The sequence below is a fragment of the Carettochelys insculpta genome, chromosome 4 (assembly GCF_033958435.1).
Source record: "Carettochelys insculpta isolate YL-2023 chromosome 4, ASM3395843v1, whole genome shotgun sequence".
Taxonomy (NCBI): Eukaryota; Metazoa; Chordata; order Testudines; family Carettochelyidae; genus Carettochelys; species Carettochelys insculpta.
In genome coordinates, this window is record NC_134140.1 from 18,222,791 (window position 1) to 18,247,635 (window position 24,845).

General features: G+C 41.5%; 1 protein-coding gene across 1 annotated transcript in view; it reads left to right on the forward strand.

Annotated features, from left to right (window-relative positions):
* NSD2 (nuclear receptor binding SET domain protein 2) overlaps positions 1–24,845 on the forward strand; it is a 149,414-nt gene that overhangs the window by 111,721 nt on the left and 12,848 nt on the right. Inside the window, exons 13-21 of the mRNA XM_074992333.1 lie at positions 164–364; positions 1,652–1,831; positions 4,044–4,200; positions 8,823–9,028; positions 13,999–14,102; positions 16,986–17,255; positions 17,510–17,626; positions 23,151–23,292; positions 24,026–24,132. Coding sequence (XP_074848434.1) covers positions 164–364; positions 1,652–1,831; positions 4,044–4,200; positions 8,823–9,028; positions 13,999–14,102; positions 16,986–17,255; positions 17,510–17,626; positions 23,151–23,292; positions 24,026–24,132 — 1,484 coding nt within the window. The remainder of the gene's footprint in view (positions 1–163; positions 365–1,651; positions 1,832–4,043; positions 4,201–8,822; positions 9,029–13,998; positions 14,103–16,985; positions 17,256–17,509; positions 17,627–23,150; positions 23,293–24,025; positions 24,133–24,845) is intronic.

A 24,845-nucleotide genomic window follows, 5' to 3' on the forward strand; every position in this document is an offset into this window, starting at 1 on the left:
GTAGTTATATTTGATTTGTTTTGGTATATGTTGTTTAGAAGCCTTTTATTCGCAGCACAAATTATCTAGATCAAATAACAATTTTGTTTTGAATCTTTTTCCCCAGTTAAGTACAGAAATTCCAGTAAAAAGAGACTGTTATTTTTATCACTTTTATTTTTAGGTGTTCATGCTTGTTTTGTGTGTAAGGAGAGAAAGGCAGATGTGAAACGCTGCATAGTGTCCCAGTGTGGTAAATTTTATCATGAAGCTTGTGTGAGAAAATTTCATCTTACTGTCTTTGAGAACAGAGGTTTCCGATGTCCTCTCCACAGCTGTGTGAGCTGCCATGTTACTAACCCCTCAAATCCCAGAGTATCAAAAGGTATTCCTTCCTTTTTTCAGAATTTTTTCTTAAACTTTGAGTTGCTGCTGTTTAGCTTCAACTATTGTTTTCATACATAAAGAACAAGAAGGTGCTGCTGCTAATTGAGCTGTTAATCTTGTTGAACCCATTGACCATCCTTTATGATTATAATGTTGTAGGACGACTCTGGTTATAATTAAAGTAGCAGTTTCACACACAGCTCCAATTCACTTATTGATATGTAGGTACTTAGTTTTCTGGCAAAAAAATTATCTTCAGATTTATTTTATAATGGGTCCCTAATCAAAATTAACTTTTTAAGTTGAATAAAATTCTGCATGGCCACTTCCTATTCATGTATTTATAAAAAAGGTTGGGTTTTTTCCACCGTGATATTTCAGAACCACTCATGAAGCAGTGTGCGCTATATGTAAAGTAGAAAAATGGTTGGCTGGAAAAAATATTAAAATGAACTTACATGGTAAAGGCACCAATGCAGTATGCCACTTTTATTACTGTTTCAAGCCCCATTACTTCAGCACTTACAGAAAAAAATACAGAATCTGTATTGCAGATGTATGTTAGAGAATAGTTTGTTAAAAACAAAAAGAGAGAGCAACACAAATTATTAAAGGTCTACAAAGAAAGACTGAAAGAAATGGGTTTTCAAAAGAGAAGACTAAGAGGGGACATGATAATAGTTTTCAAGTACCTAAAGGGTACTTACAAGGTGGAGGGAGAAAATTTGTTCTTCTTGACCTCTAATGACAGGACAAGAAGCAATGAGCTTAAAGCACTGGGTTGGACATCAGGAAAATCTTCCTAATTGTCAGTGTAGTTAAACACTGAAATAAATTGTCTAGGGAGTTTATGGAATCCCCATCGCTGGAGATAAATTTAAGAGTAGGTTAGATAAACGTCTGTCAGAGATGATTTAGGTTAGGGGTGGGGTTTTACCTCCAAAAAACAGAACTCCTCTGGTCTGAGAACATGCGTGGTTCAGCAGGACCATGGATGTTCCTGGACTTGGGAGCCTGGTGGCCAGAAACCAGTTTCAGCAGAGCCAGCATCCCAGCAGGCTGAAGGCAGGCTGGCTGGGTTGGGCCAGAATTGGAGGGAGAGGCAACAATTTGAAGGATTGGTGGCAGGGGACCTCCCTTGGTCCAGCAAATTCCCTGGTCCAGCTCCCTGGGAACCTGAATGGTCATAAATGAGTTAGAGTCCAACCTATATATGTTTTTGCATTATATGTGCAGTTAAATCACTAGATCATAAAGATAACATAGAGTATTCTGCTTTTTCCAGGCAAAATGATGCGATGTATTCGCTGTCCTGTTGCTTACCATGCTGGAGATGTTTGCCTTGCTGCAGGGTGTGCAGTGATTACTTCCAACAGCATTGTTTGTACCAATCATTTCACTGCCATGAAAGGAAAAAGCCATCATGCGCACGTTAATGTGAGCTGGTGCTTTGTGTGCTCAAAAGGTAAATTATTGTACGCATCTCTTATTGCTTACACTTTTGGTAAATCAGCATGTAAATATTAGTTCTTCAGTTTAAATTGTATTTTATTAAGTTATTTAAAGAAAAACATCATACTCATGATGTAACTTCAGATTTCAAGTGTTGTTAGGTGGAGAACCTTAGGGAGCACTGTTTTTTCTTTCCCCATGTTTGGTGTCATGAAGCTTTTTGCCCATTTCTTTATCACTAAAGAATGTATAAAAGAGATGCTTTTGAGTTAGTTGTTACTGGTACAGATACAAGTACAACAGGATTAATGGCTTTTTGCTTATAAATTATGAAATAAACTTACAATACAAGCTTTATTATCCAGCATCCCTGATTCTCCAGGGATGCTGGATAATAAAAACTTACCGGTTATTAGAGCTGGGACACCAGCCCCTTGACAGCTGGTCCCAGCTGTGACACCAGCACATGGTCTTTGACCACAGTTGGGAATACCAGCTTTTGCTGTATTAAGTGCAGCCAGTGTGCACAGTGCTGATTAGACCACAGGGGTAGTAAACTATCACACCTGATGACAAATTAAACTGACACTGTGAATGTGTGTTAAGCTACAGTTTGCTTAACTTCCCACTTGAGAATTCCTGAATATTGAATTCAGGGTGCAGCCTGGAGCTGGCATACCACTGAGCCCTGTGTCTCATCAGTCTGGCCCGCCTTTCATGCTGTGATGCTGTGACAAGCTGCAAACCTCTCCAGGTACTGCAGACTTCCATAGCTAGGACAGTACCCAGCTGCTGTTACATGAATGCTTTTGCCAGCCACTTATGAACTGATATTAGGCTCCAGCAAATTCCCTTCCTTTCCCCTGCCTAGTACCCAGAGCTCTACCATCTTGCCCTGGTTGGAAGCCTGGCATGCACTAGCTCTTGTTCCTGAGTCGTTTTCCCAAGCACTTCAAGCAAAATCCGCTGTTTTAGGTAAAACAGGTTTATTAACTATGGAATTTTTTTAAGTGATTGTAACCGGTAGGCATACATGTCAAAGTTGATCACCTACAAAATAAAAGTAAAATCATAGTTCTATGAACTAGACATGATTTGAATTGCCTCTCTCTGATGATATACACAGGCTGGAGTATTCCTTCTCAGCGTGCGACCACTTCCCTGTTCAGTCTTTGTCCTCCAGTGCTGTTTCCAGGTGTTGAGTTGTGGGGGAAAGTGGGGGCAAATGATGGTGTCACTTACCCTCCTTTATAAGATCCTATGCTTTGCTGGAAACATCCTTTGCTGTGATGTAGTCTCCACTGTCTTACCTGCTATCTCTGAGATGTTTCCATTATATACAGTTCTTGGGGCAATTCTTGTGTGTTTGTATATTCCCCTTATCAGGTTATTTCAGCTCTGTCTGGCTGCTCCATTGTTGTTACCAACAGGCTGGTTATAGGTGTCTGCAACTTCAGAACAAAATTCAGTAATACTCACCTGTAGAAAAAGTTCTTAACTTCACATATGATAACACATGTAATCCAATAGGATATTTATATTCAGTACATCAAAACTCAGAAGGTATTTTTTGTACAGAACACATCTTAACTACATAACCTTTGCAAATATGGGATGCCCCCATGTTTTTGCTCCTAAGAGGCGTACATGCAAAATAGTGGTGTTTCCCCTCAAGTCAATAACATTTTATTGGAAAAATTCTTTAGATGTGCATTTTTATTAAAATTTTCCACATTATTAAGCAATATTATAAATTAAACTGCCATTGTTAAAGTGTTGCAATTAGTTTGTGGTGTGTTATCCTAATTTTTTGGTTAGTTCATATGCTAATTTGTGAGAAAAGGTGGGTGAGGTAATGCTTTTTATTGGACCAACTTCTGGTGCTGTGAAAGATGCTTTCAAACTTACATCGAGTTCTTCAGGTCCAGAAAACTCAAGACCTCACAGCTAAACACAACTACAACAACACAGCATATTGCTAGTTTGTATAATTTAGTAATCTCTGAGTCTTCCAGTCATCCAAGTTAAGGTTTTCATTACCTTTTTCATTTGAACAAGTGATATCCATTTGTTGTGGATCAGTATGTTCTAACCAGTTATTTTAAACGTAGTGTCCAGTTCCATGGTACTGTGATTTTAAACCAGACTGAAATGTGTAACGTTTTGCCCCCTTGGAACTTAAACTTTCAATTTCTTTTTTACTATTTTTTTATTTTTGTGTGCAGGAGGAAGCCTGCTGTGCTGTGAGTCATGTCCTGCAGCATTTCACCCAGACTGTTTAAATATTGAAATGCCAGATGGTAGCTGGTACTGCAATGACTGTAGGGCAGGAAAGAAACTCCGTTTCCAGGATATCATTTGGGTCAAACTGGGAAATTACAGGTGTGATGTATGGATTTGCATTTTGTCTTTATTATATACTTGATGACTGTGACTTAAAAACAAGTTTTATATGTGAAAATCTATAGTGGGTTGTATGCTTTACTGTTTCTGGATGCCAGGGTCATTGCATGAAGCAAAGGCTCCTTGCATGACTCTCTTTCCCACACAAACACCCTGTGTACCTGCACTCATCCTCTTGTGTTTCAGAAATTTCCTCCGATTCTGCCATTGTCTTTGTTGAAACTAATCAGGTTTCATTTGGCCCAGTCCTTTAATTTGTCTAGCTGGACCCTATCTCTACCCTTCAGCATATCAACCTTTTCTCCAAATTGAGTGTCATCTGGAAATTTGCTGAGGGTGCAGTCTATCCCCTCATCCAAGTCATTAATAAAGATGTTGAACAAAAATGGCCCCAGAACAGACCCTTGACGTACCCACTTGATACCAACCAGATATCAAGTCATTGATTACTACCTACCAAGCCCGAAGATTTAGCCAGTTTTATATCCACCTTTCAGTCTATTCATCTAAGTCTGTGCCCTCTCAGTTCCTTTTTTGCTGGCTGTGATGGTTGGTTGAAGCACCTTGTCTGCTAATCACAAGAACATTAGCAGTTTTTCAGTAGTCCATTGTCTGTTTCCATTTATATAATTATGTGACTTAGCTTTTAAGTTATTTGTTAGGTAATTTAGCAATTAGAGTCTTTGGTGGACTTCTGATCACAGAGTGGGGCATGCCCTGCTCTCCTAAATTCAGGCTATGTTTATAGGGTAGCAGGGTAATCCTTATTAGTGACAGTTGTCTGAAGTACTTGAGGGAGTCCCATAGGAAGGGCAAGTGCAGAATCCATAAGAGCTTTGTCCCTAGAACTCAAAAGGAGTGAGAGATCCACTTGACCACCCTCCTCATGGATGCTGCACTTTGTCCTCTGTCAGAGCCTTCCTTCTTTGATCCCATGATGAACCCCGTCCACATTGGTACAGAGCGTTCCACCCAGGCCATTCCCCTTAGTCAGTGCTGAAGAACCCGCAAAAGAAGAGTTCTCTTGTACCTGAAGAAAAGGCGCTTCAGGCAAAGGACCTATCAGGCCATTTACCCTCCTTGGGACTTCATGATGGTATGGCTGAGGTCAGACCCCCAAGCTCAGACAGGGTTACAACTCCTGGGAGTGGCAAGGAACACTAGCTTCTCCTAGTACATTCATTTCCTGAAGTGGTTCCAGCATCCAAATAACAAGCAGGCCAGCTGCAAACACCATGGCAGGCACTGGATCTAGGTGAGGCTCCAGTGCCTAAGGGTGAGCCAATCATGGAACTGCCTTATAAGACAGTGGAGCATTCTTGACCCCTGGACCTTGGGAGTAGATCCCCATTTTCACAGCCTAGAACCCTGGCACCGCATTTCCTGTCTCTATCAAAGATCCAATATCCATGACACCATGCTGTACTCCCACAAGACATGGGACACCAGAGTCGAGGCACCAGTTTTCATACCTCCTGTACTGGCAAGCTTCCCTTCAAAGATCTTCATGGCACAACTCAGTTTCACCCAGATGTTCCCCCACATATCCATCCCCACTAGGGTAGGAGCACTCCTGGTACCAGCACTGGTCACCTCCCTCCCCACCCCCCAAGTTCCACTTGTTGGGCAGGCACTGATCTTCACCTGTCACTCTCCAGTCACAGATCAGGATGAGTCCGCAGAATCAGGCCTCAACTTTTCTTCCCTTTTTGCCAGAAGAACAATGGTTAGACTCTGTGAGGGGCTGAACTCCCATTTCAAGGAGTGATTTTTCACTGACCTGCAAAGCTGGCACAGCACTTGAAATGACTTCATGGCAGCAGAGACAGTGGCCTATTCAATGTATATATTGGAAGTACAGGGAATGTCGTAATACCATTCCCACATTCGCACCAGTCCTCCCTGCCTGCCTCTAAGGCCCTGTGAGGCATGAAGGGAAAAGAGTTCTATTTCCACTACTTTCTGATCAAATAGCAAAAGTGGGTCTCAGACCCTCTTGGACTTGTGTCATCTCAACAAGAAGTTGACGTTTTGCCTGATTTTCCTGGCTTCCCTCATCCCCTCTCTGTATCCAAGAAACTGATGCATAGCCTTTGAAGAACATGTATTTCCACATTTTCATTTCTGCAGGGCACAGGCACCTCTTTTGTTTTCTGCTAGGCAAGCATCATTTTCAGTTCATGGCATTATCATTTGGTCTCTTGTCAGCCTGAGAGTGTTCTTCATGAAGTGCATAGCACCAGTAACCACTTACTTGAGGTGCTGGTGTGTTCAACTTTACCCCCACCTTGACTGGCTAATAAAGGTTCAGTTCCAGGGTGAGATGAGTAGCATATTGATCTGTTTTATTCTACTTTTCGTGATCTGGGTCTTTTAAGAAAGGAGGAAAAGTCAAACTTAAATCCCGGGAAACATGCAGAGTTCACTGCAGCAGTTGTCTACTCAGGCTGGAGTCTTATTCCACGAGGGTCAGTTCCAAGCCATGTCAGACTTCATCTTGTTCATGCAAATGCAACCTTTCAACACAGCTCACATGTGCCTCTGATTGTAACAGGGTCGTCTGCTTGCATGTGGTCTGACACACGTAGTTTCATCTCAGGCTCTTGAAGGCATGGCTGACATCTGACTACACCCAAAGAGACACAGTATGGACGGGGTATCCAGGGTTCCAGACCATGTACTGTCATCATTCACTGGGTGGCAGAATCTTGCATTGGTGTTTGGATGGAGTTCTTTCATGACTCTGTCCGAATCAGGGACCCTCATGTCAGATGTTTCAGAGTGGAAGTTGGAGAGCTCGCCTGAGCAATCTCAGCATGCAAGGCTGTTATGGAGTCATGATTGCTGCCTGCATTTCAATTTCAGGGAGTCCAGAGCGGTTTGCCTGGCCTGCCAAGCCTTCCTGCCTCATATGAAAAGCAGGGATGTCCAGGTTGTAATGAACAATACAAATATGTTCTATATCAAAAAGGAAGGAGAAGTTAGATTGTCTTACCTTTTCCACGAAACTCTGACTGTGTACAACATGGTATCCATCTCATAGTTGAACATCTCCCTGGAAAAGGAATAGTTTGGCAGATCATCTAAGAAAGACCACCTTATCTCTCCTTGAATGGTCCCTCTATCCAGAAGTGATAAACATCATCTTCCAGAGGGTGGGGTATCCCTTAGGTGGACCTGTCCACATCCAGAACAGTTAGGAAAATGCTCTCTTTTCTGCTTGATTTTGAAAATCAGCAGGCTCCCTCTTGGATTCTTTTCTATTCCTGTGGTCAGGGGCTCTTTTGTATATCTCTCCTCCCATTTGATGTCTGTTCTCTTGCCTGTCCTCTTACACCTCTGTCAGAATTGCTGGCAAGAATGAACTGCGAGGGTGTAGGGGTGGCGTTGCCTATGTCCCAGCATATGACTGCAGCACTCTAGGGGAACCATAGCCATCTCTATAGGTTAGGCAGAAATCTCTAATGACTGTGCATGTGGGTATGCACATACCTAGAATGAAGGGTGTGACCAACTCATTTCAAAAACAACTTGTACAAAATAGCTTTTTGCCTTGCACTTGCATCCCAAGTTTCTTTCAGAAGTTGTTTCTTGCTTTAACTGCAAACAACCATGCTCTCACCTGCCTTCTTTCCAAAGCTGCAAACCTCAATGTAGGAACAGATCCTTCATTGAGTTTAAAGACCAAATGTCAACTACAACCATATTTCATGATGTGTCACTCACTAACTTATTTAGACAGGTTAAGTGACATAAGAAGGGAGGGCACGTGGCATTTGGTACACAGCATTTCACCTTTATACCTTGGTGTAGGACTCTGTGATGGCTGCCTCTGTTCCATGGTTCTGTCATCTTCCTCATGCCCTCCTGTGAATTAGGTGCTGCTTGTCAATCACTCAGTGGAATACAGTAGGAATCATCACTTAAAGAGGTTGTCTACCTGTAACTGGAGGTTCTTCAAGATGTATGGTCCCTGTCTGCATCTTTCCCTTCTTCCCCGTCTTCAGCCACCTGTCCCAGCCAACTCCCCACCTAGGTTCAGCAGCCCCTAGTGGCTCAGGCCCCACACAGAGGCGGGTGGTCAGCAGGCCTTGCTCCTTGTACTCCGGCCAACTGTCCCACTGCACTCCCTGTCTGGGTTCAGAGGCACCCAGTGGCTCAGGCCCTGGCCCGTGGCGGAGGAACGCTCTGTCACTGCCACCTCCAACCCACTGGTGGCAGTTACCTAGCAGCCCTGGAGCCTCAACAGCCCAGGCCCAGGGAGGGACGGGGAATGGTAGATGCAGCAGCTTTGTCTCGGCTCCCCACCCGCATCCCAGCGCCAGCCCCTTCTTAAAAAGGGGAAGTGGCATCAGTGGCTCAGGAAGGGAAGGGATCCCTTCACCGCCTGCGAGCAGCACAGCTGCCCAGAAGAGGAAATCTAGGCACCAGGATGGTGCCTGGTGGCAGTGCTGGTTATTTGCGAGTACTGGTTGATTGAATACCGGTTAAAAGAAAGTTCACTGTAATTGATTACTTATTAAGTTGCTGTTGCTAAATTGTCTTTTGGAAAAGGGTTTGACTAAATTGTTGTCCTTTTTTCATTTGTACTTCTGTGATAGATGGTGGCCTGCAGAAGTTTGCCATCCAAAAAATGTCCCCCCAAATATCCAGAAAATGAAGCATGAAATTGGAGAATTTCCAGTGTTTTTCTTTGGTTCTAAAGATTATTACTGGACACATCAGGCTCGTGTGTTTCCATATATGGAAGGAGATAGAGGAAGTAGATACCAAGGAATTAAAGGAATTGGAAAAGTCTTCAAAACCGGTATAAAAAATAATCTTGACGTACGCATGCTTTGCTTTCTTTAGAAAGGGCACTAAGACCAAGTCTGCTTATATGGTATCTTAAGTCATAATATACCACAGGAGAATTATTCAGAAAACTGTATTGACTATTACTACTCAGAATGAAAAGCTTCGTTCTGAGATGTCTAGATGAATATAACCAAAGCAGCATATTGACAATTTTGTCTTTTTGAAAGGCAAGCATTAAACATAAATGACAATCAAAAAAAATTTAACATAATCCTTTAACTATATTAACACCCTATGAAAATAGAATTTTAAACACAGTATTGTCTTTCCTTTAGATTGTACTTTACAAAGATAGTGTATATCAGAATGCTGTAGCACTGAAATACAGCAGAGTCTTGAAAGCTGATAATTACGAAGTTATAGTGAACATTACTTCACACGAACACGGCCATTTTATATTTGCACTTAACTGTGAATCTAACTGTTCTTTTTCAGTTATTATTCTTATGTGTATTCTGCACATATGTACCTGTTCATCTGAATTTGGATCCTTTTAACACATAGTCTTCATTGGTTCCCAACATGCACAGTTGTTCTTCTCATGCTCAGAATTGAGTATAAAGGGCAGTGCGAACTAATACATTTCCAGTTGTCACATGGCCTAAATTGAAATCTTTCTGTTTTGATCTTCCTGTACTGTGAACCTATGAAAGCAATTTGTAAATAGATTTTAATACTTTAGTATTTTTAGGACCCCCCCAAGCACCAGTGAGGGTCTAAAGCCTTTATCTTGCTGGAGGAGATATTCACTCTGTCCAGTACACAGTATCCCATACTAATGAGCCCAGCTCTTCTTGAAAACATCCCCACATGTAGGAAAAACAACTTAAGGGGAAGTGTGTCCTTCCGTATTGTGACCACAAACCAAAACATCCTTTCACTGGTGGCGGCGGCATCACTGACAGCACAAAAGCCTGTCATTTCACAAAGAAAATTCTCATGCTCCAGATTAGGTTCGTCACCACCTCCCCCAACAGAAACAAGACATGTTGGAGGCCAAGGATGGTACTGGCACTGTCTGCCTCCTTCCAGAAATGGCTACACTGGGGACTGCTGGTATCTAATGCTTTGAGCCCTTCCACTCTGGTTGAGCTTTCTGGTCTTACTGAAGCTTATGGGATGCACACAACAGGAATCCTGGATCCATGCCGGAAGCACACTGATCCTCCTCTCCCAACTGATACCAACTGGCTTAATTTGCAGAGGAGTTAGTTGAGCTGAATCAAACATTTGTCAGGTATGACATTGTTCTCATTGGATGAGGTAATTGCACGATCATCTCCCTTGGCACCCAATTATCTCCATTAATACCAGGAGCTATTGCAGAGGTTCAGGACACACACTAGGACCTGTTGGCTATCCTCTGACCCTTTGAGGTTGGCCCTTCCAGTTAACCAAGCCATTTTGGAATCCATCAGATCAATATATCGTCCCTTTCCCTACCCCACACCCCCACCTGTTTGTCCCATACCCTGAAGAAACCATGCAGGCAATATTTTATACCAGCTAATAGGGACATAGTGGTGTTTGATTTTTTGTTTTGTTTTGTTTTTATTCATTCATCTGGTGCCCTAATAGGGTCCAGAGTGTAATGCTCCTTGACTAATCCAGTAGATGAGGACACTAAATGCTTCAGCCTTCTGAATAGGAACATACTCTCTTTGGCATGTGTCCAATTCAGGATTGCTAACTGTCAGGTGTTGGTAATAAATATTAACTAAAGTATGTGAAATTTACAGAATGTAAAGATGGATTTCATAAATGCCTATATGAGTCCACATGTAAGAAGCTTCATTTGTTTTTCCTGGATGCTACTTTTCCTGGTGAAGGTTTCAGCAGCAATATGGAGGATAGGGATGATCAGACCCCACTTTCCTCCCTGTCAGGTTCAGTTTGCTGGGATTAAGCATGGTCCATTTGGCCTACAATGCCTCTCTCCCACTCATTTGATGCCATCATAGCCAGGTGACGTTGAACAGCGTGATTCCTCTCCCTGTTCAAAGGTGGCTGACCTCTAGAATTAGTGCATCATATATCACAGAATTCTTTCACCAGTATACCAATCAGATGTGCGAAATTCCCTCAGTCTCAGCAGACATTTTTTAATAGCTCAGGAATGGGAGGTTGACTATTCCTTTCTTGACAACATTTTCTGTCTGTGGAATATCATCTTGGATCCTTCGCTTCTCAAGGGAACAGAAAATTCCCCTGTATTGCTACAGACCAGCTTTTGACTGTGGCTTAAAGGGTGAAACCTTCTTTCAGCTGCATCAGCTACTTCTCTCTCATCCCGCTAATAGCACAAGTCCCACAAAAGAACATTGATGCTGGGGCTTGGGTCATTAACCTTGCACTGAACTGGCTGAGGCAGTTTTAGTACTGAGACCTCCTGAGGTTTCAACCTGCCTTCCCATCAACACTTGACCATTTCCAGGACTTCTAACACAACACCACAGGATGATCAAGCATCCCAGTCTAGAGTCGGTACTTTGTTACTTGGATGAACAATAGCACTTATGTGCAATAGCAGTTCAGGCCATCGTCAACCAAATCAGGAAGGAGCCTGCCAAGAAATATTCAACCAAATGGGAAGCATTTCCCCTCTTGTTTACAACATCATCACTTGTCTCCAAAGTTCACTGTGATCTCTGCTATCCTAGTTTACTATCCTTAAGACATCAGGTCTCTATCAGTTCTCTACAGGTTCATCTGGCAGGAATCAGCACTTTCCATGTTCCTGTCGGTATCAGTGGGGGTTACTTTACTTGTAACTGGAGGTTCTTCGATATGTGTGGACCCTATCCGTATTCCATTGCAGTAAGAAAAGGAAGTGGAGATATGTCCATCTGCATTGTGCAGTTATACTCTGTTTGGAGCACAAAGAAAACTACTACTTGTATATGGACCAGTGGATGCTGCTTTGTAAAAAAATTATGGACTCAGGTATATGGAATGTACGTGTACCTAGAGTGGAATACAGGTGGGGAAACCACATATCTCAACCTCCTGTTACAGGTTAGTAAACAGCATTTTTCTTCACTTGCAGTGTAAAGGAAATTAAGTGTTTCAGTAGTCTTTGGATAATAATCTATGTAAATACCATGTATGTCAGCTTTTGAATGTCTTATGTGAAAAACAGTCCAAGATGGAGAGGTGAGAAGAATACAGTGTTGGTGATTAGTATAATATATCATTTATAGTAAATGCCAGAATCATCTTGTCACACCATGGGGAGTGGCTCACAACAGTGAGTGTTAGTCTCATGGCAGACTGTCAAGCCTGGGGCAAAGCCCCCAAACAGGTTATGTTCTGTAGCTGAATGTAACCAACCCAGTAACAAGTGCAAGCTCCTAATACATTCTTACCATGGAGTCTTCATGGCATTCCAGTCTATCTTGCCTTATGACAGATGGTTGCTTACATCAAAATCACATCAATATTCAGGTCTAGTTCCAAAGGACCTCTTACTCAGCCCAGGTCAACTCAACTATACATTAGATCTCAAATCAAAGAAAATGCTTGTAACCTCTCCTGTAATTAGCTAAAGGTTTATTACATAGGAAAAAAAATAAGAGTTATTTACAAGGTTAGAACAGCTGATAATACATTCACAAATGGAATACAGTCTCAGGTTCTAAAAGATTACACCAGCTGCTACACTACACATTCGTCATATGTCCTTTAAGGGTAACCCAAATAAACCACTCCTCGTTTGTAGTAAGAAATCATTGTCCCTCAGAGTTCAAGCGGCATATCACAAGTTTCTTCTTCTCAGGCATTTTTATCCCCATCTCCCACAGTTCCCAGCTGAACATGTCTCTTCTTCTGATGCGTGGCGAAGGCAATTGACAAAGTTCTTTTACAATGGCTCATTTGATTTTAAGGGACCTTTTTGTCTGCTGCCCTAAATCTTTACACAAATGTAATGTTTCTTTCCTGTTTTGTGAGTCACACAATTACAGAGGTTTATAATGCAAGCATTTGCTGTTGCCCTATAAGGTGGGATACAGATAAGTGAAACTAATTTACTCACCATCCTACAAGTATAAAGTCAAAATACTAAGCACATTCTTATTAATCTGGTATCTATTTTAACAGTGTTAACCACACTGGTGTCCAGTTATGCATTTGCATTGTTGATTGAGACTTTATGCATTGTCATGAACTGTCACCTACTCTGCCAGCATCACAATGCTAAAGCAGAATTTTGCAAACACTACAATAAAATCCTTGTCCCAGATATTACACGCTGATTAATCATAACAAACCAGCAGTCAAGTAGCACATTAAAGACTAACAAAATAATTTATTAAGTACATGACTGCTGATTTGTTTTGTGAGAATACAGAATAACACAGGCTTAATTCTCTGTTACTGATTAATCATGACGGATTCCCATGTATCTAATCATGTCAAGTCAAGGAAGACTGGATCTTGAGGCTCTCATGTGTTTTACCTTTAGCCTATATTCTAGTTTGGATTTAAAATCATACTGTTTCTTCCACTTGGGATGGATCATTGCAGGACCTCTTCCAGAACAGATCTTTGTCTGTTAATTGGATTGTATGTTGTGGTTGCATGAAGAAACAAAGAACCCTGATTTTACTGAAGCACCTTCACACTACCAGCTTAGGAAGCAAGAGGGTAGTCATGTGTTACCATGCTAAACAGCATTCCAAGGATGTCACTGAACTGACACAGTTGTTTTATTAGTTTGTTTTATTTTAGCAATTCTTATAATATCTTTATGTATATAGACAAGCTTATACAAAGCTATTTAATTTGTTTCTGTAGAAGATTAAAGCATCTAAAAGTAGAGAGAGGATATAACGTGGGGTTAACTAAATAAAAAGGGGAGGTCATGTTGGGCTATAGGAAATAATCTGTCTATAATTTCTAATGATATAACTTTTTTTTAAGCTTTGCAAGAAGCTGAAGCTCGATTTCGAGAAATAAAACTTCAGCGAGAAGCCAAAGAAACCCAAGAGAATGAACGTAAACCTCCACCATACAAACACATAAAGGTAATGTTTGAGGAAATCTATGAAGGAGAAAAAAATTGATACATTTTAAGTTGCAGAATTTTTTAGAATGTGTGAATATTGAACTTAATACAACTTCTAAGATACCCTTTTTTCATTTTTTTTTAAATATTTGATGTCCAGCACTGTGCTGTGCCCTAGGAAGTTTAGCCTAATTGGACACAGTCCATGTTAAACTCAATGGAAGTCCAATCTCTGGACCAGTGACACAGATACTTTCAGAGAACAAAGGAGATTTTCAGTGTGGGAAAAGTATTAAAATGTTGGTTTGAGAAGCAGAGATTTGTTTAAATATGGTGGGCAATGTCAGATGGGGAGACCAGAAGGGAGAAAGTTGTAGTGGAGGCAAGACATACACCTCAAAAATTTGAGAAGGATCATAGTGATAAACTTAAAAGAGCTGACTTTTCAAATATTTGTAGAGGAGGAAAATGCAGGATTTTAAGAGCAGCAATAAAGGTGGAGGAGAAATGAGTCTGAGACTGACATAAACCTGAACGGCTGAGAGGATAATGGCAGTGTGTGCAGTTTAACAGGAGAGAGAAGTCTTTTTCGTTATGCGAAATTCAAGATTATAGGAAGACATCTAGGAAAAGATTGAACACATAAAGAGGTCACTGGGAGAGATGCAGATTTGGGGGATTCAGCATATAAATGTTAGCTGAAGCAATGGAAGCGGTTGTGCTTGCTGAGAAACAGAATTGAAAAGGACTGGAATTTTTAAAATTGTCATCTGAAAATAGAATTGAGGTTGATAACTAGTAGTTGAAGAGAATACACTAAAAATAGAAGGAAAAGAAAGACTCACAAAAAATTGTCAAAAAATTATATTTGAGGAGCACCAGATAGACTAAAGAATTGTACAGAGAGAAGAAATACTTTCTCAATCCCTGTGACCAAGTTTATTACTGTAGTAAAAACAGTAAAGGAAGCTAATAAAATGAGTTTTATATCTAGAGATAATAGCCATGTTATAGAAGAAAGGTGGTCAATGTAATCCTTGAGGACAAAATGACAGACAGATCCTAAAGACAAGAACAAGAAATGGCGAAATATACCTGGGACCTCTATAGTGTCGATTTAAGCCTGAAAAATCTCAGCTAGACATGAACTAAGTGAACCCACCAATAATGAAGTCATGGCAGAAATAGAAAGATTTTGAATGGAAGTGATAGATTATAAAAAGTGTTTGAGATAGGAGAATTGCTAGAAGATTTAAAAAGCTCATTGTCTGCAATCCACAGGGTTGGACTATTTTGGGATTTTTTGTAGAGAACACAGAATAGTCAGCATAGCATTGCATCCCCCTGAGATACTTTTGGGTGTTTGTTAAAGACGAAATAGAAGGAAAGATTGGTAAGGAAATAACTGAACAATAATAGTGTCAAATATGGAGAGAGCATAGTTGTTGCTATTCTGAACTTGAAGCTCATGTTTCAAAGATCAGTTGATGGGGAAAGTAATATATTGGTTTTATTGACTTCCAAAAGCATCTGACAGAATCTACAACTACAAATTGCTCAACATATTAAGATTTGTAGGGAATGATGGATATGGTTAATGAATAATAAAACAATTATACTGGAATGAGAAGGTAATTATATAATGGCAGATAAAATATAAAAATTTTTAGAGATCAAGAGGAGGAAGATAGTGTAAGGACACTGGCTTATTTAATATTTATTGTGTTTGATTAAATTGAAGAAACACAAGATAGTAAGATGAAGAAAAAATGGGCAAATAGATATTTGCTGTGCAGATGACCATGCTGTTGGTTGATTCTATGGAGATTTATATATTAATATGGTTAAGAGTTGAATGTGGTCAAAACAAAAACTGTGGTATTATACAAGAATCCTGGGAAAACATGCACAGTTGTCAAGGAATGACATTGCTGTACAGCAAGTGGAAAAATTATTCCAGTTTAGGAGGCATTGCAGAAGATGAGAATCTGATAACGAAGTCAGCACCATAACACTAAGACATTTTGGAAGATATGTATCTGATGAAAAGGAATGTAAGTCTGAAGACTAACTTCCAGCTCTCTGAAAAACTTAGATTTGATCTGTGTTAAATCATGGCTGTGAAACATGAACATTCAAACCACTGGTAATTTTAAAGTCTACAATCCTTTGAGTTACAATGAAAATATTGACAATTAGCCTGTGTAATTCGTTCTTGAAAACACCTACTAGTAAGAGTTGGAACGGAGCAAATGTTGGACAGAGATTTTATGAAAAGAGATATATACTTTACAGAGCACTTTTGTGGAGGTTTAGCGGATATTTGGTGTTTTTTGGGTGCTGGAGTATTGTGATGACAGAAGAAACATGAGGCAGAAAGAGATGATCTTGAATGGAGGATGTGATATCCTTCGCATATCAAAAGGATTATTCATCCACAAAGAATGAATGGCAGAGTCTCACATAGAATGGGCTACGCTATTTGCAAATCTGCATAAATGGAGATGCTATCTAAGAAGAAAAAACATTTAACAGGAGTGAAGAATGAAATGTGGATTACATTGGCATGTTTCTAGACAGCACGATGAGAGCTTTGAGGCATTTGAGAGGGGAGAGATGGAGAAGAATTTGAATAAATAGAGTCAAGAGGATATAAGAACATGTTTGAATATAAGTGTGAGGAAATGGAGGAGCGGGAATAAGAGAGGTCCATAGCTAAAATGAAATGGGATAAGAGTTAGACAAAAGATATGACAAAGTCCAAAATGGATGATGCAGAGAATGAAATTGTCTGTGAGATGGGAAAGGAAGTTTGTATTGGATAAACACTGATATTTGAAAATATAATCTATGACTTAAAAATGTTTTAAGATATTTGAACTGTTTTTCTCTTTTAATTCAGGTGAACAAACCTTGTGGTAAAGTTCAAATTTATACTGCTGACATTTCTGAGATTCCCAAGTGCAACTGCAAACCCTCAGATGAAAACCCATGTGGTTTTGATTCTGAGTGTCTAAACCGGATGCTGATGTATGAATGTCATCCACAAGTTTGTCCAGCTGGAGAACGCTGCCAAAACCAGTGCTTTACCAAACGCCAGTACCCTGAGACAAAGATCATCAAAACTGATGGCAAAGGGTGGGGTCTGGTTGCTAAGCGGGACATTAAAAAGGTATGAAATTGCAATACTTCTCTGTTCCCTTTTATAGGAATTAATATTCCATCATTACTCTGGGGGACATTATACATTGGCACCTGAAAGGAAAAGCATACAAATCTTTAGATCAGAAAGCAATTTATTTGTTCAACAGTCAACATCAAAATAAAGGAGAACTCTTCATTCCACCTTCATGAAGCGTTAGGAGATTTTGATACTGTTGGTGGGCTTGGTATATTCTTTACTAATTGCATTCTTCTATCATTCAGGGAGAATTCGTGAATGAATATGTTGGTGAACTAATTGATGAAGAGGAATGTAGGGCAAGAATCAAACATGCACATGAAAATGACATCACTCACTTCTATATGCTCACTATTGATAAGGTACATTATTCTGTAATTTCTTATTTGAATGTAATTATATTTTTAGACATTTTTTTATTTCCTTTCCTAAGAAAATGGTATGGAAGGTACTAGGTGTGATGGCTTGACCTATCAATTTTGCTTTCATTTGTAGCTTCAGGCACTCAAAAAACATTTTTTTTCGGGTCTGGATGTTTTTGCTATTCATCACTTAGAAATAAGGGGATAAGGCACTTCTGAAAATGTCTGTAGAGGACTGCAATTTGCACTTTGTTTTCCTAGTCCAAAGCACAGCAAGATAAGCATATACCTGCTTAAAGTCATGGGAAAATTTATATGTTTGTTTGGTATAGAAAGATTACGAATTAAAAATTAAACAGGTGACTAGAAGGGAGATGGGGGAGGAGGTGTAACTGGCAGGATAGATCAGGTTTTTTGGCCATCTAATCTGATTTTTCAGCTATTACCTTTGCCTCCTCTGCTTAAAACATGGATCATAAGGAAGACACAAGTACACCATGTTTTTTTGTCGAAGTTCTTTCCTAGAAGCACTGTGTGCATAAGTGCTCAATCCCTGTCACCTTCATTATCAATAGTTCAGTCCTCTGTGTTTCTGTAGATATGCTCACTTTGTCTTATAAGATTTATTTACTATCAAAGAAATAGCTCATCCCTGGTGAAGATTAAGCCAGAGCATCCAGTTCTTCTTTGAGTGATTGCTCATGTGCATTATAGTGTAGGTATGCACACACGCACATGCCCAGTTGCTGGAAGTCTTTTTCCTCTAGCTGGTAGCCATCTGCTTGATGCAGCACCCCCTGGAATGGTGCCCCATATGGGCACTGTCAACCCCACTCCCTACTCAGTTCCTTTTTGCTGCAGTATCGGTTGCTGGAACTCCCCTTCGCTCCTGCGAGCATTCTTATCTCTAGCTGGTAGTGTTAATCCTTATCTGTAGATAGTTCAAGTTAATTGTTAATAGTTAAGTAGTTGAATAGTTCAGTAGTTTAATTGTCAGAGTAGTTCCTTGGGCCTGAGTAGGGAGGCTGGTTCCCCCTTCTAAAGGCCTTGTTGCCAGGGCATGCCAAAGTCCCCAGGCTTCAGTACTTATGTGAACTGTGGCAAGCACATGTACTCCACCTGCTTAAAGTATTTGGGCGAGAGCCACCAACAGGATCGTTGTCTTATTTGTAGAACATTCAGACCCAGGACCTTAAAGGGTATGGTGCAGCTCCTTAAGGGCCTTCTGCTGGAGCCAGCTCTCCAGACAGAGAAGTCTTCATCCACCAGGCCAAGCACAGTATGTTCGGAGTGGAACGTGCCAGCACGGAGCTTAGTCACGGCACCCACGAAGGAAAATGGAATGGTGAAGGGCCGGCACCTCACCCTCCCAGGAGACATAAGTCTCAATCCCTGCTGCATCATAAAACGAAGAGGTACAACGAGACCACTCACCTGTGATGTTGAAATGGAGGGAGGATCCCAGGAACTGTTGGCTGAATTGCTCCATGGGCATGCCTCGGAAGGTTGAGCGTCAACACTGTACACCTACAGTCCAGAGGTTCAGTCCCTGTTCTCTGGAGATGCCGTCAACACTGGAGACATTTAACCTGGTGCAGAACCTTCTCCAGATTACAGCAACCTCCTCATCGCCAAGAACTACGCTCCTGAGGCAGGTGCTCGGTCATCCGCTGTCCTGAGGCAAACTGGCCGTGATGGCAAAACCACTTTCACCCCCAGCCCCAGCAGTGACTTAGGTGCCATCACAAGCACTTTCAGGGTAAATACCACCTTGGTCTCTGTCATTAGAGGCATCCAAGTTGAAGTCCAATTCCTACTTCTCCAGCTCGGGAAGGAGTAGGACTGCTTGTTCTTTCTCCCAGTGGAGTCAGCATTCGGTGCAGGGGCAGTGGCTGCCAAACTGGCAGCCAACACCATGGTGGTCCTTTTGGACCCTGTGAGAGCTCCATGAGTCCCGGGGGCCTTTTATTCGGCTGCAGTCCTGGGCCCTGTTGCTGCTGGCAGTGTCAGGAGGGTCCCTGGTACTGCGTTTGGCACTGCTGGCTTCATTAGGAGTGCCACTGCAGGATGTATCATTGGAGCAGATTCTGCAGAGTGGTCCTCATTGATCTCCTTGGCACCGATCCCCTCAGGGCCAGTGCTGGCATCAGCTTTAGGGGTGTCACTGCCTCTTCCTCTGGTGCTGTCCATTCCAGCAGCTGCAGGGCTTGGTGGGTTCCAGGTATCGTTAGCAGCTCCTCCAGCTTCTCCTCCTTCAGCTTTACAGGCCTTTGCACCAATGCCTGTGGACTCCAGTGATGCAGGTGTTGCAGCTATTTCTACCTCACCTAGGAGGGAGCGCTTCAGATCCATCAGTGGCCATGGATGTAGGCTGCACATTGCACGTGGGGATCTCCTTTTCTTCCTCCCTGGATGATGCAGTATCTGGCTCATCTGTGTCCTCGGTTCTGGAGGATGGCCGGGCGCTCCAACAACTGCTCTGCTGGGTAGCCCAGGTGTTGGGGTGCAGGCACAGAGGGGGTCAAATACAAGTCTGACCCAAGGATGGATATTTTGCCGCCATTGGGTCCCAAAAGAGTGCTTTGCCCTCTCATGAAGACCATTGCTCAATGACCATAAAGCCAAGTGGCAGACGCCGGCATCAGCTCAGCTCACAGCAAGGAAAAATGAGATATGATACTTTGTCCCCTCTGTGGAGAATGAGCACCTGTTCACCCATCCCTCTCCTGACTCCCTGGTTGTGGATGTGGCCATCCACAGAGAGAGACAAGCACTGCAGGAACCCTTGCCCAAAAATAGAGAGGTGCAATTATTGGATTTATATGGGAGAAAGGTTTATTCAATGGGAGGGCTACAGCTGCGAATAGCTAATCAGCAAGCCCTAGTGAGCAAGTGTTCTTAGAATACAGCATCTTTCCTCTTGAAATTTAGAGTTTGTTACCCCAGATGCTAAACCTGAATTTACAAAGATTTTGCAGGAAAACAGACTGATTTCACATGCAGCCTTACAAGCTGCTTTGGATGCTGCCCATGCAGCGACAAGAGTCCTGGCGTCTGGGGGTGGCCATGAGACATGGGCGTTGGCTGCAGGTTTCTGGCCTACCCCATGAAATACAGCAGACTATTCAAGACTTTACCCTTTGAGGGACCGACAGTGTTTTCTGAGAAAACAGATAAGTCTGTACAGTCATACTCTAGGGACACCCTGAGGCCTATGGGGCTCCATACTGCTGCAATGCAATACAGAGGTTTTAACTCCCACCTTTCCCCTACTCAATTTCCTCAGCAGCCTAGGGATCAAAAAAGGTGGTGAGGTTGCAGCAGCAGAAGGCACCTCAATCAGCCTGGCCAGGCGCAGCAGAAGCTCCCGCCAGGACTGAAGCCTAACTTTTGAGAGTGCACCATTCCACTCCCTGTGCTGGATCCAGTATGCTCTCTATTTTTTTTTTCCACCAAATTTCTTTGTACCCTTCTTAGTGCTATATAACATCAGACCGGTGGGTCCTTCACACACTGGAAGGGGGATATGCTATCCAATTCAGTTCTTACGCCCTTTCTACCCCCCTTCCCTGTCCTCCTTCAGAGGCCCCTCTCACAAGAGACTGCTCAGGCAGGAGATTCAATCTCTTCTGAAGCTAGGGGCAATACAGGAGGGTCCCAGTCAATTCAGGGGCCAGGGATTTTACTCCCATCATTTCCTCATTATGAAATCAAAGGGGAAACTGAGGCCCATTATGGACTTGAGAGGCCTGAACAAGTTTGTAAAAAAGATCAGGTTTCACAGGGTCTCATTACCGTATTGCTGGATCGGGGGACTGGTTTGTTCCCCTTGACTTAGAAGGACACGTACTTCCATAGAACAATCTATCCTCCACATAGGAGGTTCCTAAGATTTATAGTGAATGCAGGGACACTGTCAGTTCATGGTTCGCCGTGTCCACAGTTCCAAGGGTCTTTACCAAGTGCATGGCGGTGGCTGCACCCTTCCTCTGCAGGCACAGAATCCAGTTGTTCCCATACCTGGATGACTGGTTGGTCAAAGGGAGCTCACAGGCCCAAGATCACCAACACGTAAGGTTTATCCTTTGAACTTTCAACACTTGGCCTTCTGGTAAAGGATGCAAAGTTGACGCTTTTCCCCTTGCAGAGAATAGAATTTCTGGGGGTCTCCTGGACTTGCTGCTTACCAGGGCCTCCCTACCATCGAGCACGTTCCAGGCTGTGGCCGGCATTATGGCCCCACCATGACGGCCCCTCCAATTGTGGCTTGCTTCCGTGTATTGCCTTGTGAGGGATGATATAGACAAATTAGTGATATTGCTGCAGCCAGTGTTGTGGACCTTGTATCGGTGGCTGGATGGTCAGACCAGAGATAAGAAGGCTGGGGAGGCCTGAAGGCTACCCCCGCACACATTGTCTGAGCATCACTATCCAGGAGGAAATTCACTGTTTCTAAATTACAAAACAGTCTTTTTGGTGGCCATCACATTGGTCAGAAGAGTGTCTGAACTGAGGGTTCTTATGGTGGACCCACTCTATACAGTGTTGCACAAGGATAACGTTAGATTGAGACCCCATCCTGCTTTCATGCCAAAGGTGGTCTCCTCTTTCCATGTCATTCAGATATTTCATTACCTGTGTTTTATCCTAAACCTCATGCTACCCTAAGGGAGCATAGTTTTACATACCTTGGATGTTCGTGGAGCCTTAGCTTTTTTATATAGACAGGAGCAAGCATATTAGAAAATTACAGCATTAATTCCTTGTGGCAGACAGAAGGACACGCCTCCCAGTGTCCTCCTAGCAAATTTCCTCCTGGTTAGTGGCTTGTATTAAGGAATGCTACACACTAGCAGGGATTCCCCTTCCTCTGATCAGTGCTCGCTCTACAAGGGTGCAGATGTGTTCAGCGGCATTCCTAGCCCTTGTCCCCTTTCAGGAAATCTGTAAGGCTGCCATCTTAAATAGCTCTTAAATAGCTCTTCAGGGTATCATGTTTTTAAAACTCTTTTGGTTGATTTCATTATTTCATTTTTTATTGTAAGAGGTATTGTTAGGGCCAGAGAAATTAAGATCACTGAGTGTAAGGATGCAATTGCTTATAGACAATTTGTAAACACACAAGTCAGTGAGGATCTTGTAATATTTTCAAACAAGTGGTGAATTGATAAATACTATTTAGCATGTCATTTTTAAAACATAAGAATATTTCAAATACAGAGTTAAAGGTAAACTGATTAATTTAAGCTTAATTTAGGATTTTTGAGGTGTAAACCAGCGTGCTCACAAACAAACCTATCCTGCCATGTGACTGTGATAGATGGAAAAATGTGAGCAAAATTATGAGTATTGCTTTGGGTGTGTCTCATTCCAGTATATATGAGACTCAACAGTTTTTGATACAACATGTAAAATTGAAATGTTTGTATGCTGATATCCATTAAAAATTATATGCACACTTTAAAATAACATATAATTTCTTCTTATGAATAACATTTCATTTTATTACTCTTCTAATTTCCAGGACCGTATTATTGATGCTGGCCCAAAAGGAAACTATTCACGTTTTATGAATCACAGCTGCCAACCAAATTGTGAGACTCTAAAATGGACAGTGAATGGAGATACCCGTGTAGGCCTATTTGCTGTGTGTGATATTCCTGCAGGTTTGTGTTCTAATACGTGAAGTTTAAACCTAGTGCTACATATACCTTTGCTGAATTTCTATCTAATGAGACTTCATGTGAGACCGTTATGGTTTGATTTAATTGATTAAACTCAGCACAAGTGTTCTTCAGGGAGCTCAGTTCATTTTCTTTTTGTAGAGAGGAGAATGTAGATTCATGCATTTCTTTTAATAAACTCATCCTTATTATCGAATCTTACACTATCCTAGAAGTGGAGGGTTTTTTTCTTGATTTTATTGATTATTATTTGTATCATGGTAGCTCCTTCAGTCCCCGTTTAGTACTTGGATCTTATTGTGGTGTGCTGTTTTACTAATACATGGCAAAAGATAGTCCTTGTTTTAAACAGGATTTAGTATGGAGGCAAGATTTAGCATGAGGGTGCAACAGTCGGAGCGGAAAAGGGAAGATGTAGCAAATAGTTGTAAAAGCAGGTTTACATTGGCCAGCTTTGTGCACATCTAAAAGGTTTCAAATCGGTTTTTATAAGATGCATAATTGAATAAGATAAATATTAGGGATCTGTACTGGGCATCTACGTAGTCAGTACCAGTTTGTGAACTGTTCAGTGGAAAAACTAAGAGAGATGATCAGAGAATAAACAAAAAAACGAGAGAAGCAGAATAGAACATTTTTTTTATTATATGTTGATGTATTTTTCTGATATTGATGTATTAAAGGGAAATGATAAACAGTCTTACCTATTTTTCAGGGACAGAGCTGACTTTTAACTATAACCTTGACTGTCTGGGCAATGAAAAAACTGTCTGTAAATGTGGTGCCCCAAACTGCAGTGGATTTCTTGGGGATAGACCAAAGGTATGTTAAAAATAGTCTGAATTTAAAAGGCATCACACTTGAAAACTAAAATTAAGTTAAAATTATTGTAAGTGTACAAAAATGTCTGTGGGTGTGTATGTGGGAATTGGAGGTTCATTATTTTGTATGAAAACTTTACAAAATAAAGTAACAACCTCTAAAACTTTCAGATTTCTACTACGGAGAATCAATTAAGTTCAACAGTTACAGGAACAAATGCTATTATATGTGATTTGTTTCCGTGGGGAGCACACCCATTCTGTATTGCAATCTGTGTCTTCCATGTGTTTTCATTAGGCCTAATAAATCAATCCCTCCAGTGGATCAGTTGCCACAGCACTGATCCCTGGTAAATGTAGGCATACCCTTACTTGCCATCAGATTTTTCTTTGGAGAGGTTCAGTGGAACTGGTGGTGTTTCTGCTGCTGCATGCTTCTCTTTTGTAGGGTGCTGAAGACATACCCCTGTTACGAAAAAGTGAAGATTTTGCCATTGGATAAGAGTATGTCTCCCTCTGTCATCTAATTTCTTCCCATGCAGCCTAGAAAATGTGACACAGGGACTGATTTCCTGAGGGTGTTTCCTCAAAACTTTCTAATACCCTGAAAATTCTTCAGGAGATAGCCCCTTTATGGGACTTAACTTCTCTGTGTTGAGAAGTTGAGGAAAGCTGAGCTGGCTCTGTTAGGGGAGAGGCATTGGTAGACATACT